The sequence below is a fragment of the Brassica napus genome, chromosome A4 (genome assembly GCF_020379485.1).
Source record: "Brassica napus cultivar Da-Ae chromosome A4, Da-Ae, whole genome shotgun sequence".
Taxonomy (NCBI): domain Eukaryota; kingdom Viridiplantae; phylum Streptophyta; class Magnoliopsida; order Brassicales; family Brassicaceae; genus Brassica; species Brassica napus.
The window spans coordinates 15,962,863-15,979,387 of record NC_063437.1 but is presented as its reverse complement, the minus strand read 5'-3'; the positions used below and the strand labels follow the sequence as shown (position 1 = coordinate 15,979,387).

General features: G+C 33.4%; 3 protein-coding genes across 3 annotated transcripts; 2 read left to right on the top strand and 1 right to left on the bottom strand.

The window, feature by feature from the left end:
• Nucleotides 1–2,792: 2,792 nt before the first annotated feature.
• LOC106348414 (protein trichome birefringence-like 45) lies at nt 2,793–8,080 on the bottom strand. Its single transcript, XM_013788152.3, has 5 exons — nt 7,547–8,080; nt 6,060–6,231; nt 5,160–5,341; nt 4,871–5,029; nt 2,793–3,261 (listed from the first exon to the last, which is right to left on the bottom strand). The coding sequence occupies exons 1-5, from the start codon at nt 7,945–7,947 to the stop codon at nt 2,913–2,915; spliced, it is 1,263 nt and encodes a 420-aa protein (XP_013643606.1). The 5' UTR covers nt 7,948–8,080; the 3' UTR covers nt 2,793–2,912.
• A 1,463-nt stretch (nt 8,081–9,543) lies between these two features.
• LOC106348413 (PHD finger-like domain-containing protein 5A) lies at nt 9,544–10,585 on the top strand. The gene is made up of 2 exons (XM_013788151.3): nt 9,544–9,620; nt 10,013–10,585. Exon 2 carries the CDS (start codon nt 10,031–10,033, stop codon nt 10,361–10,363), a length of 333 nt encoding a protein of 110 aa, XP_013643605.1. The 5' UTR covers nt 9,544–9,620; nt 10,013–10,030; the 3' UTR covers nt 10,364–10,585.
• Nucleotides 10,586–10,973: 388 nt separating this feature from the next.
• On the top strand, nt 10,974–12,920 carry LOC106434869 (protein PSY3-like). The gene is made up of 2 exons (XM_013875718.3): nt 10,974–11,138; nt 12,694–12,920. Exons 1-2 carry the CDS (start codon nt 11,039–11,041, stop codon nt 12,810–12,812), a joined length of 219 nt encoding a protein of 72 aa, XP_013731172.1. The 5' UTR covers nt 10,974–11,038; the 3' UTR covers nt 12,813–12,920.
• The last annotated feature ends 3,605 nt before the right edge of the window (nt 12,921–16,525 follow it).

Below are 16,525 nucleotides of genomic sequence, written 5' to 3'. Positions count from 1 at the left end.
CTTGGCTGTGTGTGTGACCTTTAACTTTCCACAAGAAGGATATTATTCTGAGGAAACAGAACTAAGCTCAAATAGAATCCTACTCTTGTTGACCAGATCTTTTAAAAAATGAAGAAAAATAATTATACTTTTTTTTTATTTTACTTTTTGTTTGAAAATACTTCTTTTGATTTTGGTGATTTTATTTTATAAAGCTATGTTTTACAAACAGATAAATAAATGTAAGATCATTTTTAGTGTAAAATTGTAGGATATAAATCTAATATTAATTTTTTATATCATTTCTTTACTTTAGCCGAAATTAACATTTATAAAAGCAACATTAAAAACCTAGTCAAAAGGAAATTGCTTTTATCAAAAACATCCACTTTACAATAGTGGAACTTCCATCCCAAGGCAATACATAAACTGTGTAAAAGACTGAATCATTCAATTTTCAAACAATTTATTTTTAGTTTATAGAAACAAATTATGCCTAGTGGATTAAGAAAAGGTCTCTCTGTTCATAAAATTTAAGGAACGACAGCAAACCCCAAAAGATAATCTATAAGGACAAGCCAGTAATTCACCGCCCCCAAAACTAGAAGAATATGAAGTAAGCAGTTTTGTTGTTTTAATTTGCGAGAGTAAAACAGACATTTAAAGTTAAGTCAAAAACACGTCTAAAAGGAAAGGAAATAAACAACAATCTGGACATGTGGCGTTTCTACTAGGTAACGTATCTGTGTTAAAGAAGTGTTGATTGATGATTCTCTACTTTTTTTCAACTCATGTTCACTAAATAATGAATGAAGACAAATTATAGGACCGTTTCTGGGGCCCTTTAGAGGCTACGATTGCAATTTGATTGGAGGATTTAATTTTTGGGCTGGTCGCAGCGCAGCTTCTTAGCAAGTGACCATTGAGGACTCGGAGGAGTCTTCTTGGTTTGTTTCTTTCTTCCTTTCTTGGCTTCCATTTGATGACTGTTGTGAAATTAGTTATCACAATTCACACGAGGTCTTCTAATTTAAAAATACTAACAAGTCTCCTTAACAGCGAAATTCTTTTGTACGAGTTGTCACAACTATTACTTGCAGTTTCTCAAAAAAATATCTAATTTAAAAACATAAAAAGAAAAAAACAGAAAAAGATGAAGAGAAACTATTCTGATTTAACAAATTTTACAAAAATCATGAGATACTTTTGTAAAATTTTCACTTTGTGATTAGTTTTAGGCTTTTATTATTTGAAAGTTAATTATCAAATTAGTTTAGTTTATGATAAAACTATGTTTATGAGATACTCAAGAGAATATTTTATCACTAATAATGTTTTAAATAACATATAGATTTTTCTTTTATAAATTGTATTCGTTGGAAAAATAACACTATCCCCATAAAACGATAATTATGGTTTTGTAGTCTGATGAATGGGAGAAGAGTTCAGAAACAAAATTGAAGACGAATAGAAGCAAAAAAAATTGAATTATTGTTGTTGCAAATAAAGCAGTACTTTGTGCAGAAGCCAATTCCATGAACCAGAGCTTCTAAAACCACAAAATAGCGAAAAGCCACTTACTCAATTCAAGCAGGGACACTCATGGCCGCAACAATCACCCTTAACAAGCCCGAAGACCGTCAAAAGAGCAAGCCCGGAATCCCAATAACCAAAAATAAATGATCTCAAAGTTCCTCCACTATCCGAAATCTATCTAATAGTAATTTATCTCAACAAGCATAACTAAATTACATAACATTTATTTGCACATACATATGTTAGCTATTCCCTCGCTCGTTCACGAAATCTATCTACTACTGTAGACAATTCGATGGGTTTTGCATACACTTTTCAAACGCAATCACGTATAGATACCATCATTATAAGCAAATTGCCATGAGTTGAATAATCATTAGTTTGAACTTTGAATCATAACAATAGTCAGTAAAGGTATGATTGTCTGATTGTGTTCAAATACTGTTTATGTTGAGCTTGGGAATGAGTCACATATAAGATCCCAACTTTTACGATTGGACTTGGTCATAAGATTATTATATTCGTTGACTGTTAATTATAAGTTCTAAAGTTATTGTATTGTACTTGTACGGTGACCGTTTTATTTTACTTCAACCGTTTGTTTTTGTTTTGTTCTTGTTCTTTTGGTTAAACAACGTAATCTGTTGGTTCACCTTCAAATTGTCTTGAATTTTTTCTTCTTAATAATACGTATTTTAAATAGAAATGTGCTATAAGAACGTCTACACTTCAGACTATCCTTTTTTTCTTTCTCTCCGGCAGTTCTCCGTGCGATCTTCTAGGGTTGCGTAGTTTGGCTGGTGATCGTAGTTCGTCTCCAGCTGTTGAACTTCCTCTTAATCTTTTTGTCTCACTTGTACTTTGTTTTCTCAGCTTCTCTTTGTTTCTTCACTTCGGGTTGTCTCCTCCGTGTTTTGTATCATCATAGATACTCTATATTTTTCTTCTTTTGTTTACACGTTAAACACAATCTTCACTCATTCAATCTTTCTTTGTTTGATTTTTACCTTGTCCACCTTAGAGATAAGAGAGAACACACTTTTCTTTAATTGTCTACATTGCTTCTAGTTCCTGCTAATCTCAAACACACATACTTATAGTAGATTCTCTCTACTACTACACATACTTTAACAACTACAATTTTAGACCTTACTTCTACTAAAAACTCTAACATCAACTCTACAAAATACTTTGATTATCCACTATACTGAACATTGTTAATTACTAAAAAAAATTTCTCAATAGATCCTGACACATTCTTAACAACAATCAGTGAATAAGTATGATAGAGATATTCACGGATCACAATTATATGTTTGGTTAAACGTACCAACTTACAATAAAAAGCAAAACTATAATTCAATAGATACATTTGGTTGATAAATGCTAATCAAATCTTAAAACAACAAAGCAGCATAGAACAACTGGTTCCAAGTATCAGGGAGACCAGGAAGACACCAATGGCTACAATCAGATGAACGATCAGGATTTTTCTTTAGAGAAGGATTAAGATCTCCACTGTAGATTGAAGGATGACCGTCGATTCGAAGAGCCGAAAGCATAGATATATCCATCAATGAGACATGAGATTTCATCTCTTTCACCACTTGGTCAATCACTTTCTTCTGGTCTACGTATGAGCTCGTTGGGTACGATGTCCCACTAAACGGCTTAGTCTGACCGTAGCAGGTTTTACCTCCTTGAGTTATCGTTGAAGCTGTTGCTCCTGAAGTCCATTCATTTGGACTGCAACACATTTTCACATCAAGTTCGTCTACATCAATACTTACTTTCTAGATTTTATGTAAACATGCAATTTTGAAATCCAGGAAGTTAATTCCACAATTCGATGCATATTAAGAAGAAAGAAAAGCTAAATTTTATAAAATTATAAAAAGGGAACAGTGTTACTAAATATTATAGTCATGATAGGATTTAGGCTTGAGCATTCGGGTCCTAATCGGGTTTCGGTTTTGTCCAATTGGGTTTTGGTTTTTCGGGTTTATCAAAATCTACCCCATTCAGGTTATATAAAAGTTTGGTTCGGCACCGGTTCGGGTTTTATCGGGTCCGGATCATGGTTAGTAAATCTTCAAAGAATCGGGACAACCCGATGTACTTTCGGGTTTGTGTCCCAATCGGTTCTTCAGTTTAAAAGATTTTAATTTGTACCTACTTTATAATCAAAACATAAGTAAAATCGGTTCTTCGGATTTAAAGTACTTGATTTTGAATGTTTCGGGTTCTATCGGATATTCATTTAGGTTCGGGTTTGGTTCGGATAGTATCCATGGCCCGAAATACCATAAACAAAAGCCATTCGGTATTTATGTCGGGTTCGGATTCATTTTTATCGAATCGGATTCGGATTCATTTTTATCGGATCGGGTTCGGTTCGGGTTTTCAGGTTCGGTTTATTTGGCAAGCCTTAAAAAGGATACAACATTAATCGTTTTTGTTTAGTTCAAACAACACTAATTGTTATATTGGTTGTACAATATACAAAGTCTAATTATACATCCTCTTGCGTTGCAAGTTGCAATGAGGAGAAACTTTCTCACTGGCATGACTAACAAATGGACTATCATTTGGGCCCATAAGTAAACAAACAGCACATGTAGAACACAGACTATTCTCATCGTTATCCTTGTCAGTCTTTTTCTAAAGTTAATAATGCAAATTTTTTTTTCTCTTTGTAGACGTCAAATCCATCCCACAACTACTTTGCTTTGAAATGCTGAAATAGAGATCTTTGCCATAAGCAACTACTTTTTGTTGGAACGTTAATACATTTACGGAATAACTAATGCAATTGTTAAGAGCACGTATTTACTTGCGTCTAGTTCTTTTTTTGGGTAGCTAGCGAAAATGAGGCGGCAGTGTAACTATGTAAAGTACGATATAGTAGTTTGGTAGCAACTAGAAAGCCCTATATATAATTAATATAGTTTGGCAAGATCTAGCAACACCCTCAATTCAGTGCATGTGTTTAGCTAGGTTTGTTGTTTTTTTTATTAATTAAATAGTTTTTGGTAGTTATTTTTTACTAAATACGTATAATTTATTTTATATCCATTGTTATCTCCACTTGTAAGATCATAGTGCAGACCGTTGTATTTATAGATCTAACTTGTATATATATCATACATGGCATTTGGGGTTTTGCGATGAGGTTGATTCGTATAATTTATTATTTAATAATCAACACTATATGATACATGAATGAACCTCAGCACAAAACCCTAAATCTCATATATATATATAATAAATAAGTTACTAATTTGGAGATAACAATGGATATATAATCTTAAGCTTAGAAACTTAAAAGAAAAACAATAAAGAGAGAGGGACATACTTGTAGTGTGTGGGGGAGACGGAGAAGAAGAAAACTCTAGTGAGGGGCGAGTTGGTATAGCGAAGGACCCAATTAGACCATGTCGTTAGTCCTTTTCTCATTGCCACCAACCTATCCATGTCTCCGTAATATCTCCCGCCTATCTTCATCTGCTCCCACCTGTGTTACTCACTTCCAAAAAACTTTCACTTTTCACCCAATTTACCCTCCTTTATTTACCCCCAAAAAGATCTGTATCGCTCCTTAACTACATGATAGTTCACCTTATAGAGGTTACAATGTAGCTTACCCTCGTAGAGAACCTGTGTGGCTCCACCAGTGACCAGTGTTGAACAGCAGAACGTTGGCTGTGCGCCAAGCGGCCGATGCATCGACAGAGATTTCATCGAGTTTAAGAGTTGTCTTTCCGTGTATTTTTTCTATGTTTACTAGATAAGGAGCTCTATAGAATGATACTTTAACGTCGTAATCCTGTCATTGACTCATCCATGTATATATTAGCAAAAACTCTAAAGTGATATATGAGGTATAAAGACTTACGATTTAAATGGTAATTAACGAATAACGACCAGATAATGAGAGAACGCAAGAGATATATAAGCTAATTTGAACGATTTAAGAAAAAAATTGTGATTTTTTTGGGGTGCCAAATGTCACCTTTCAACTAATTTTTAGAGAAAATATCTGAAATGCTTTCAGCAAACTAAATTTGTTTTCAGTCTGATTGGGTAATAGATAAGTGGGACGTACGTAAAGTTATATTAAGTGTTTTGGTATAACATCCTGAATTAAACAAAGATTAATTAAGAGGGACATGTTTTGTTACACTAGCTAGTGGACCATATTCTAATCAGTAGATCTTGCATCTATGTATCTAAAATATAAAATATTTCATATTCATGCACAGAACTGCAGAAGTATAATAGAGTCCTATACTTTAAAGTGTACATTACAATAGTAGAATAGTAATGATGTTGCTTTCGAGGTTATTAGTTTTATTGTCCCCTTTATTGGACCAGTGAAAGTGCCACCGACGAAGTCAAGTTGCGCAGCTAATCAGAGCTGAAAACGACGTTTGGAACTATAATTCTTATTCAAATTTCACGAGTTTATTTGATACAATTCACAACCAAATTAAAGAAAGAAAGATTCATTTCAACCGACAGTATAAACTCATGTTGGAACTTACAAGGATCTTGAAGGTAGAGAGAGGATCTTCATGAATGATATGTGTATGAATGAACGGTGCTGATGAAGTGATCATGCACATCAATGACTCCCACTGGTTCCTACCCAATGAATCACCTACGAACATTATTGTTTTGTTCCTCATCTCTTGTAGAAACTTCACCCCATTAAACCTGCTTTCCAAAATAGACCAGCCACACCAAGTTAAACTAATTAATCATTGCATCCCTCAACTAATAATTAGAGCAATTCCAGTAGAGAATTTTTAATATGGGTGTCTCAAAGTATATGTAAATGTGAACACAGAAATATGAGTATGTTTAATTATTAGTATCTCAAAATCATAGAAAAGCACACATTAATTTTTTGAGATATTTTATGCAACTTTTATAATTTGAGAGATACAAAATATTATTTTATTAATATTTTTATTTTGTAATTAGTTATAATTTTAGTTAGCTGTTTTTATATAGATGCTCTAAGTAATTATGTAAATAGCAACAAAGTCCGCAAACATCAAACAATTAATTCAGGGGTCTTTTTTGACATCAACATAACAGACTCGATTAAGATTTTGTCAGTTTGTTAATACATTACAAATCATTTAAACTTGTACTTGTTGCACCTCTTCCATAACATTTTTTCCAAAGTAATACACCCCTGACTTATATGTTTAATTATAAGAACTGTTAAAAATGACCATAACCATAACCATAAGATTGTGTAAATATGTAGTCATTCTAAATGTGTTGTAATTTATGGGATCACTGATATGATCCAAATAACATAGAGAAATACCATATAATAGTTTTAAGAAAAAAATGTTAAAAGAACAGCCTCTAAAAGAAGATCAAATTATTTTCAGTGAAAGATTTAAAGACATATATATCTTTGGGTTAATTAGTCTAAAATTGGAATTTAGTTTTTTTTTGGGAGGGGGTTAGGGTTTGGGGATTAGGGTCGAGGGCATATAACATATGATTTTAGAGTGTAAAATTTAATATTTAAAATATATATTTAAATTATATGTATTATTCATTAAGGACAATTTAATATTTTTCTTCTCTAATCAAACCTCTCTTTCAATTTTTTTCCTTGTGTGGTATTTTAGTCATAAAGACTTGTTTTATGAGTCCACAATAAAAAAAAAAAACTTGTTTTATGGTGTTTTAGGAGATTTACCAAATAATATATACGTTTATATGACTTTTTGTGAACGGCTATACGTTTATATGACATCAAACAAAATTTATGATGGAAACTGCTTAAAATTAAATTTTCAATAAGTTACTAAATTTAAAATATTTAAATGAATTTGTCTAGATTAATTTTTTAAGGATAATCTTAGGCATGTTTAAATACTCGAGGAGGACATATGACAAACTCGATAAAAATGTTCCTTAAAAGCAGGATAATTATACTTACATTAACTTAATCGACGTACGTACAATTCTAATAAAATAGCTAGTGATAGTGAGTTTTGTTAACCTTGGGACGTCGCAATTGAAAGGTTTCCACCGGAACTTGAGATAATCAGAGTCAGGTCTGCCGTAAGTCTGGCAGTCGAATCCCGGATCTATCATTCCTCCGCCGCATTCTTCCGCTCGGTAAAGTGGGTAGGTCTCATCCCGTACCCACTCGCCGGCGAAAAGATCACAGCTACCTCTGTTCACCGGGAAAACCACCCGACGTGGATGCTTGGCGAAGTTGCTGTGGTTGCTGTTGTCCAGAACCCGCCTTCTCCGGTCAAGAGGGAGAGGCGAGGCAGGAGTAGCGACTTGGAGAAGGAGAAACAAGAAGAGGAAAGTGAGACATTGAAGAGCCGACATTAAAGAAGCTTGAAGAGAGTGAAGGGAAGAAATGTTGTTATTATATTTTGTCCTGTGCATGTAACCTTGTACGTTGATACGTGTTTCGAGGACTTAATAAAGCCTCAACGAACTGCATCTTTAAAAAAAGGACAAAACTATGGGGGCTGAAAAAAATTAGGTATTTTTAACTTGTTTTGCAATAAATAACCACATTTATTAGTTGTTGCCCTACTGAATTAAGATTACTCTCCCAAACTCTTATCAGAATTATTTACCATTTGTTAGGAATAGGGTTAAGACTTATTATTCGGGATCCAGATCAGATCAGAATCCTTTTCGAAAATAAGATATTTGGAATGTTACGGAAAATGATGTTGTACGTGATATCTTTATAACTTTTTTTACAACTTTTAAATTTACTAACTATGCTTTGTTAATTTTTAATTTAATTATAATCCAATTAAAAATCATTGTTGGGATCTAACGAACACCTTATTTTCTAAGATGTATAAAACAATTATAATGGTAGAAATATTTTTCTTCATTTATTACAAAATAAAACAAAAAGAATCCCTAGTTACATCAGATCATTTAAAACATTTTTATCAGCATCATTTCTACAAAGTTCAACAAATCATCCACAACATCTAGCTAGATTAGCATTTACATAGTTTTATATTCAGTGGCATGCTTAATTTTGATTTTTATAAATAATTACTTTAAATTTTATGAAAAAAATCAGTTTATTTAAAACTCTTGTTTCTAATAAAAAAATAAGTACATATGTCCGCCTCTTGACTTGTATTTTTTTTTGCCAAATATGTAAATTCCATTAAAATGGGTGGAGTCGGTTTGTAAATATTACAACTGGTTGGTTCAGACTATGGTTTTTATTCTCTGGAAAGCCAATGTTGCATACTTGCATCAGTCCGCAGCTTTGTTTTTGATTTCTTATGAATAGAAGTGCATTTGTAATGAAACGGTCAACCAGCTTGAAAATGATTGTTGGCTGCGATGAGATATTAACATGATAGCGCTTGTTTCTCTCAGAGCAAATGAAATAGATTGTTGTTGAGACTACCAAAGGTCTGAGAAGCCTTGGCACAACTTTGTCATGCAGCCTTACCATTCGTAGAAGGCTAAACATGTATGGAACTCCACATTGGAATACCCCATTCTTCGCAGACAAATGTTCTAAAGATCAGCACTCCATTCGCGGCACAGAAAAAGATCATCTATATTTTCTGTGAAAATATGACTCTATTATAGAATAATTTTATTAAAATGAACCATGGAGTAAATCTAAAGAGTTATATTATCTTAGAGTGAAATATAGAAAAAATATACTAATTAAAAAAAAAAAAGTATATCGTGTACCATTGGAGCAACAAAGTCACGTTATGCTAGTCAGAAGTCAAAGCTAACGGCTGATCAAATAAAAATTGGGTCTGAGACAGAGACAGAGACCGAGACCGACACTTTTAGTCGCAACTCAAATTGCTGCTTAACCTGGTTTGGTTTGAGCCCTGGATTTTACATTGCTTACCGGTTTGGTTTGGTTTGATGAAGAGTTTGTAAGCCCAAAGTAAAAAGCCCATAATAAATGGACCGACTTAAAAGCCCAACTCGTGCTAAATATCCTTCTTCCCTCGTTCGTTCCAGTCCTTTCTTAGTTGGTTGATCTTTGGCGCTCTGGAAATTTGTCGTCGCAACAGTCTCTTGATTTTCTCAAGTTTCATCTCCCCTTAACTGTAAGCTTTGATTTCTTTTATCTCTGAATAGGTTATCGTCTTCGTTTGTTTCTTGATTTTGAATTTGTAGGGTTTGTGATAGCTTCTTGATTTGCTTCTTTTGTTCAATTTGTTTTCTCAGCCCATTATTAATTATATTTAGTAGAGTGATTGATCATGTCTCTAGAATCTGAAATCTTGAAAAAGTAATGTTCGGCTGTGACTTGTGCATGTAAGGTGTTCGACGATATTCCTCTGAGAAGTTAACACTACTAAACAAACTCTATTTTCCACTTTTTTTTTTATTCTTTTAATTGATTGTTCAGACACAAGTGAAACCAGGACTTTAAGTTGTTTCTTATTCTTCAGTTTCTAGTTTTGTACTCTTTAAGACAAGTGACTTATGTGTGCAGGTCTCTGTTTCACTAGCCATGGCAAAGCATCACCCTGATCTCATCATGTGCCGGAAACAACCAGGCATTGCCATCGGACGACTCTGCGAAAAATGCGACGGCAAATGCGTGGTTTGTGATTCTTATGTGCGTCCCTGCACTCTGGTGCGTATCTGTGACGAGTGCAACTACGGGTCATTCCAAGGCCGCTGTGTTATCTGCGGAGGTGTTGGGATCTCGGATGCTTACTACTGCAAGGAGTGTACGCAACAGGAGAAAGACAGAGATGGCTGCCCCAAGATCGTCAACCTTGGGAGTGCCAAGACTGATCTCTTCTATGAACGTAAGAAATATGGTTTCAAAAAACGATGATGATGATGATGTATTTTCCGATTTATCCGATCCTATGCTTGCTTGAAGTACTTGGATCTCTTATGCTATGTATGTGTTGCCTATGTTCCAGAGAATCTTAAGTTGATGGGGGTACAAAACCAGACATATAATGCTTTCTTGTTCTTGATAATCTAGACTCGAGTGGTCTGTATTAGACTTGTTTTTATGTTATGATTATATCCTAATTGAATGTTGTGATAAGTAACAAAGTTTTTAATTTGTACAATGAAAGTATGGAACTATTCTATACAGTTGCATGCACTGGACTACTCCAAGCTGGCATTTGAGTTTTGTTGTAACCAATGCAATGAAAAAATGAATTTTAATTCGTTGATGGTTTAAGGGGATCCCACTTCAGTCTTGTCAAACTTACCGTATGTAAATGCAATCATGTTCCCTTGTTTTTGTGCTTGTCAACAACAAACACATGCATATACACGCATTGAATACAAAAACCATTAGATTATAGAGAATATGTCCCTTTCAAACGCAATTATGTAAAACTAAACGTTTGGAAGCGGGTATATTAATAAAAATCAAAATGATTAAATAATGTGAGAGAGGCTGAAAAACGAAGGGCCGGTATGAGACATTTTTGTGGTCTATATATATATAGAAGTAGGGAGGAGAGAGAGAAATATATATAGAGAGAGAATGGGTTATGCATCATCTTCCTCGGTTGTGTTATGTTTGTTACTCATCTTCACATTTGCTTTTGTCTCTTCTTCTGCTCGCCTCAGTCTTTCATTTCCAGGTATACTCTTCCCTCCCTCTGTTTCTGTATTAGTTACAAGTGTTTACTAGGTTTTTGTATGGTAAGATGTTTTCGTTATCTAATATCCAAGCACTATAAGCTAACAAGTTCTTCATAATCCCTATCCTGTTAACAACTCAAAGGATTTCTTCACTAATCACTACATATATCATCTTTGTTTTACGTTAAAACTAATCTAGTTTACTATTTTATGTGCTATTGGATGAGATCTCAGAATCAATATTTGACAACCACAATTATTGGATCCTTGATTGGTGATATGTGGTGGTATTCACATGATCCATATCTGTATATCTGTGTATATCTTAAGAGTATGTTCAAGTATATCACCAGGAGAAGAAGAAAACCTTACAGTTTATACCTTTTTAATAAAGAAAAGAAGAAAATCTCAATTACAGTAGCAAAATAAAAAATTGTATGTATATTTATCCTTCGTATTTACATGATACCAATTATCCCTAGATGCATACATACTCTGATTAACAAAAGAATAACACATGATGAACCCATAAAAATAACAAAAGAATAACTCACTTATTAGTTCATGTGACCTTTCATTGACCTTTCATTTTAAATCGCTACAGAAACCCACAACTAAATTTTTACAATTATTACTTGAATAAGTGTTGAAATATATATTGTTAAAACAACTTGGATATATCCTTAGTTTTATGCACTCTGTTTCCAGCTTGTTTGTATTCAAATTCAAGCAAACATGAATCACGATGCTCGAGATTGTCTTCCCTTTCGCCGATGACTTATTCACACGGCTAATCTTATATATTTCTTTTAAAAGAACATATCTGTGATAACGACGAATCCAGTAAGAAAACGTCATATAAAATTATAAACTATAAATCTTTTTTTTTTTTTTTTGAACACAAAACTATAAATCTTTCTTTTTGTCAATTATAAACTATAAATCTAATGAAGAAAACAAAGTATTTTGAATTTTTTTTTTTGAAGTATTATGAGTTTTTGTAAAGTACAACCATGTAATATAAAAGCTTGGATTTGTGTTCACACTTCAAAAGCGTTGACATTATTTGAAAAAGACAATGACAGATAAGATTACGACTTTATAATTAAAGTTTACAGATAGTATTAAATTGCATATAATAGCAAGTTGAAATGGATCTTAGTCCATCGTATCTGACTATCTGTGAAAAATCCAAGCAAAGATTTCGATTTGTGAAACGGACATCCAACACACACAAAAAGGTCGAATTTGTGTGTGCTTAAATCTATTCTTTTTAGCAGATATCAATATATGTTTATAGATTTAAGTTTATAAACACGACCATCGAACCATAATGACCATATCAAAATTGCCATTGTCTCTTTTGGCATATTTTTGGTGCAAATAAAGTTAAAGATTGTGAATACGTGTTAGATGTAGTTAAACAAAATGAAAACGAGGGTATTGACGTTTGTATAGATACTTGATAAATCGTTTGTTAATAAGAGGTTCTTATGTACAACATTTTTTATTATCACTATGTTCTAACTTGTAACGTATATGCATTTATGACAGAAAATGAAATGAGGGTGGTGAGAGAACGGTCATTGATGGTGAGCACAAACGACTACGGTGAACCTTCAGCTAACGGCAGACACGATCCACCTCGTGGTGGCCGAGGACGCAAACGTTGAGAGGATGATAATCTTTTTCGTCCTCTTAATTTTACTTGCAAGCTTGCAAATAATGTATGTATATTGAGAGAGCAATAAAAATAACTCAAAAATTACACCTTATTTGTATTTTGTGTTTCTACATCGATTTCAGCTTTATTTAATCTTACTAGATTTCAGCTTTTCGTACAGTTCACTTTGTGTGTTCACGCAGTATATTTGATTTCACATATTGATATTTTTTTTTTACAAACAAACTTTGAAGTTAGTAAACATCTACTAATACATATGAAGTCATGACTTCCCCAAGATTAAGCATTCAGCTGGACTAATAATCTTATTCAACTTCTACCTTATCACTTAGGTTCTCAAGAACTAATTTGATTGATAATCATGGGATATCTGATTTCTGTAAGCCCATGCAAATTTTAGAATATATGGGCCTAAATACCTTTTTCTTTCAACGGCAGGCCCAACGAGCTGTTAATAGAACAATGTTTTTTTTTTTGAATTATACAGAAGTATCTTGGTCCCACATAAGTGATCAACGGAACAATGTTCTTTTTTTTTTGAATTATACAGAAATATCCTGGTCCCACAGAAGTGATCAAGACTAGTTACGTGTTGCCATGTGTCGGTCTTATGTCCCTTGCGATGCTGAAATACTAATTCCCTAGTGGCCGGGATTCGAACCCAGGTGGCGGTACTTACAGCTGTAAGCCCTTTACCACTAGAGTTAGAAGCCCCAGCTAAGAGAACAATGTTACTGTTCAGATAGTAGATGTAGAAATTTTTTGTCTCGGTTTACAATTTTATCAAGAGAGAATTTTTTCCCGATATACATGTCGGCTGATTCGATCGATCCTGGGAAGAACACTACAGAGTGGACTAGCTATCATACTACATGATCCGAGTTTAGAATACTTTCCGACAATGTCAGATTGTGTACCGATAATCTGTTACGATCCATTATGTAAACCATTTGGGCCAAAGCTCAAGCCCTAATTGGATAAGTAACGATAGTTTAGCTTTCAGTGCAAATCGAACCAAAGACTGATATATATATATATATATACATATCAAACCCCAATAAATTGTCACTAAACTACCATCACTTGACTAAAAAAAAAAATTTGGAGTGGGACATTTTAAATGCTCAGAGCTCAGGAAAAATTCTTAAAACGGAATCCATCACTTTGACTCGATATTTCATTTTGAACTTACTACATTAGTAAACAATGTGGTTGAAATAGGTTATTTGGGCAGGACGCAAAAGTTATATCAGTGACCGGTTCTGTGCTACATATGGAGATTGGTATCATAATGTATCGTCATCAACTAATTAACCACTCTATGAGAATATAAACTTTTACATCGAAAATTTTACTATGACACGAATAATATATAAAAAGTTAGAAACAATTTTTTTTATCAAATGATTTTAAGTTGGAAATTCATGATAAACTAGGATTTAACACACTTTTGTCTTTGGCCGTGACATTAGCCGTATCTGACTTGTGCCCGAGACCGAACTCGCGGCTTGATCAACACAATACAATAAGACCGAACTCTCGGCTTGGTCAACAACAATACAATAACATAACCTTCCCCGAAGGTTTTAAAATTGTCGCCTTCTTTTGTTAATAACAATTACTTTGTTCTTTTTATTCTTAGCTTGTGGCTTTGTGCCATATTTGCATTTTGTGGACAGACCCCTGATGAAGGAGTTATTTAAAGTTTCTATTCTGATTGAATTATATGATACTTGGAAGTTTGGATCTTATATATTTCACATGTTCATGTCAGTTGTCACGCATGCTCGTATGCTCTCTCCAAGTGTATGCATCTCCAAATCATACATGTAATGCAAATCAATAAATAATGGAACTGTAATTAGTTTTACACAGAAACATAATGCAAAAGCATGCATTTTATAAGAAAACGTAATGTCATGTATGTAGAGCTAGAGAAAGGACAAGAGAGGGAACAAAGTGAAGTGAGAAGATGGATAATATGGACAAATAACATTGTCGTTGTTATGTCTTTAGAACTCATATGATCTCTCTTTGTTTGCCTTTATGTCCGATTCAGATTTCTTCTCTACGGATTGCTACTATAGCTCTATAAATCCAAAATAAAACGAATCACATTCACATACATAATTAATAATTGTCTTCATAAATATCTTCTCGTCTCCTCATTATAAAACTATATATATATATATATAATACAATTTGTGTGGAGAATATTTCGTTTAGATCCCGATACCAAATGTTCTTATCAATTATTTTTGATTAAAATGGTATTTATATACTAACACAAACCCCCACTTTGTGAACTTGTTATGTATATTATATATGAGAAAAATAAGAATAAGACGTGAGATTAATTGGCTCTCTCGCAATTATTATCGAAACCAATATTTTTGCTCTCAGCAAAACAGGGGAAAAGGTGATTTCAAGACTCCAACTCATGCTGTTTATTTGATAAAACAATCACCTCTTATTCAACTAGTTGATATCTTTATGTATATATACGTAAATTCATGAACGTGTCCAAATGTATGCCAGCAAAAGGCATGAATATGACTTTATCTTTCAGCTCTATTCTACCATTAGTAAAGAATCAACTAAGAAACCTACGTTTACTTTTGCGGACATTAGTCATGAGTGAGATATTTCTTTTAACTGCGGGAAACAAAATCATTACTAAAGAATGTCATTTACACGTTTGATTATATGACTTCAAGACTAATGTTCATTAATTTGAGTTTCTTTGCCGTGAGAACAAAAAATCTCTTTTTCACATACCCTGACATGCACCCATACTATGATCTACGACTTATGCGTTGAAATCTGGTTGTAACCGAGACTCGACTTCTGTTTTTTTTTCTTTGAGAAAAGGGCTAACCGAGACTCGACTTGATCACTTATTAATTGACATAAACAAAAAAAAAACGTTTTGTCCTAAGAAAAGATTGATGAACCGTCCGAAACACAAAAAAAGGAAGCCAAGAATTTGTCGGGGTTGAACGAAATGACATGGTTTAGGTCAAGTAATTCATTGCATAGTTAGATATTCTTAGAAAGGCGAGAGCCATTGTTGCACCAAAAAGTCGAGAGCCATTGCTTTTATTAGGGCTGGGCAAATAAACCGAACCCGAAAACCCGTACAGAATCCGATCTGATCAAAATGAATCCGAACCGATCCGAACCCGACGTAAATATCGAATGGATCTTGTTTTGTGGTATTTCGGGTTATGGGTATTATCCGAACCGAACCCGAATCTAAATGGATATCCGATAAAACCCGAAACATTCAAAACCTCGAAAAGATCTTATACCAAACATGATCTCAATTCCTAATATGTATCCAAAATACACTATGAAATATTGAACATCTAAAATACTTATCTATTACATGAAGGTTGGTGGTTCTATTGCATGAAGGTTGATGGTACTATTACATGAAGGTTGATGGTTGAAGATGACCGTTGAATCTTGAAGTATTTAGATTTTTATTTTGTTTTAGTTAAACAATGTTTCTCATTTCATGAGAACTTGGTTTTAATTTTATGCTTTTATTTATTTGGTTTTCTTTTTATCAGTAAATATGTTTACTTTTCGTTTGATTTTGAATGATCACGGTTGATGTTCCTTATTTTTGAATCGATTTTACTTAAGTTTTGGTTACAAAATAGGTGCAAATCAGGTATTTTAAAACTGAAGAACTAA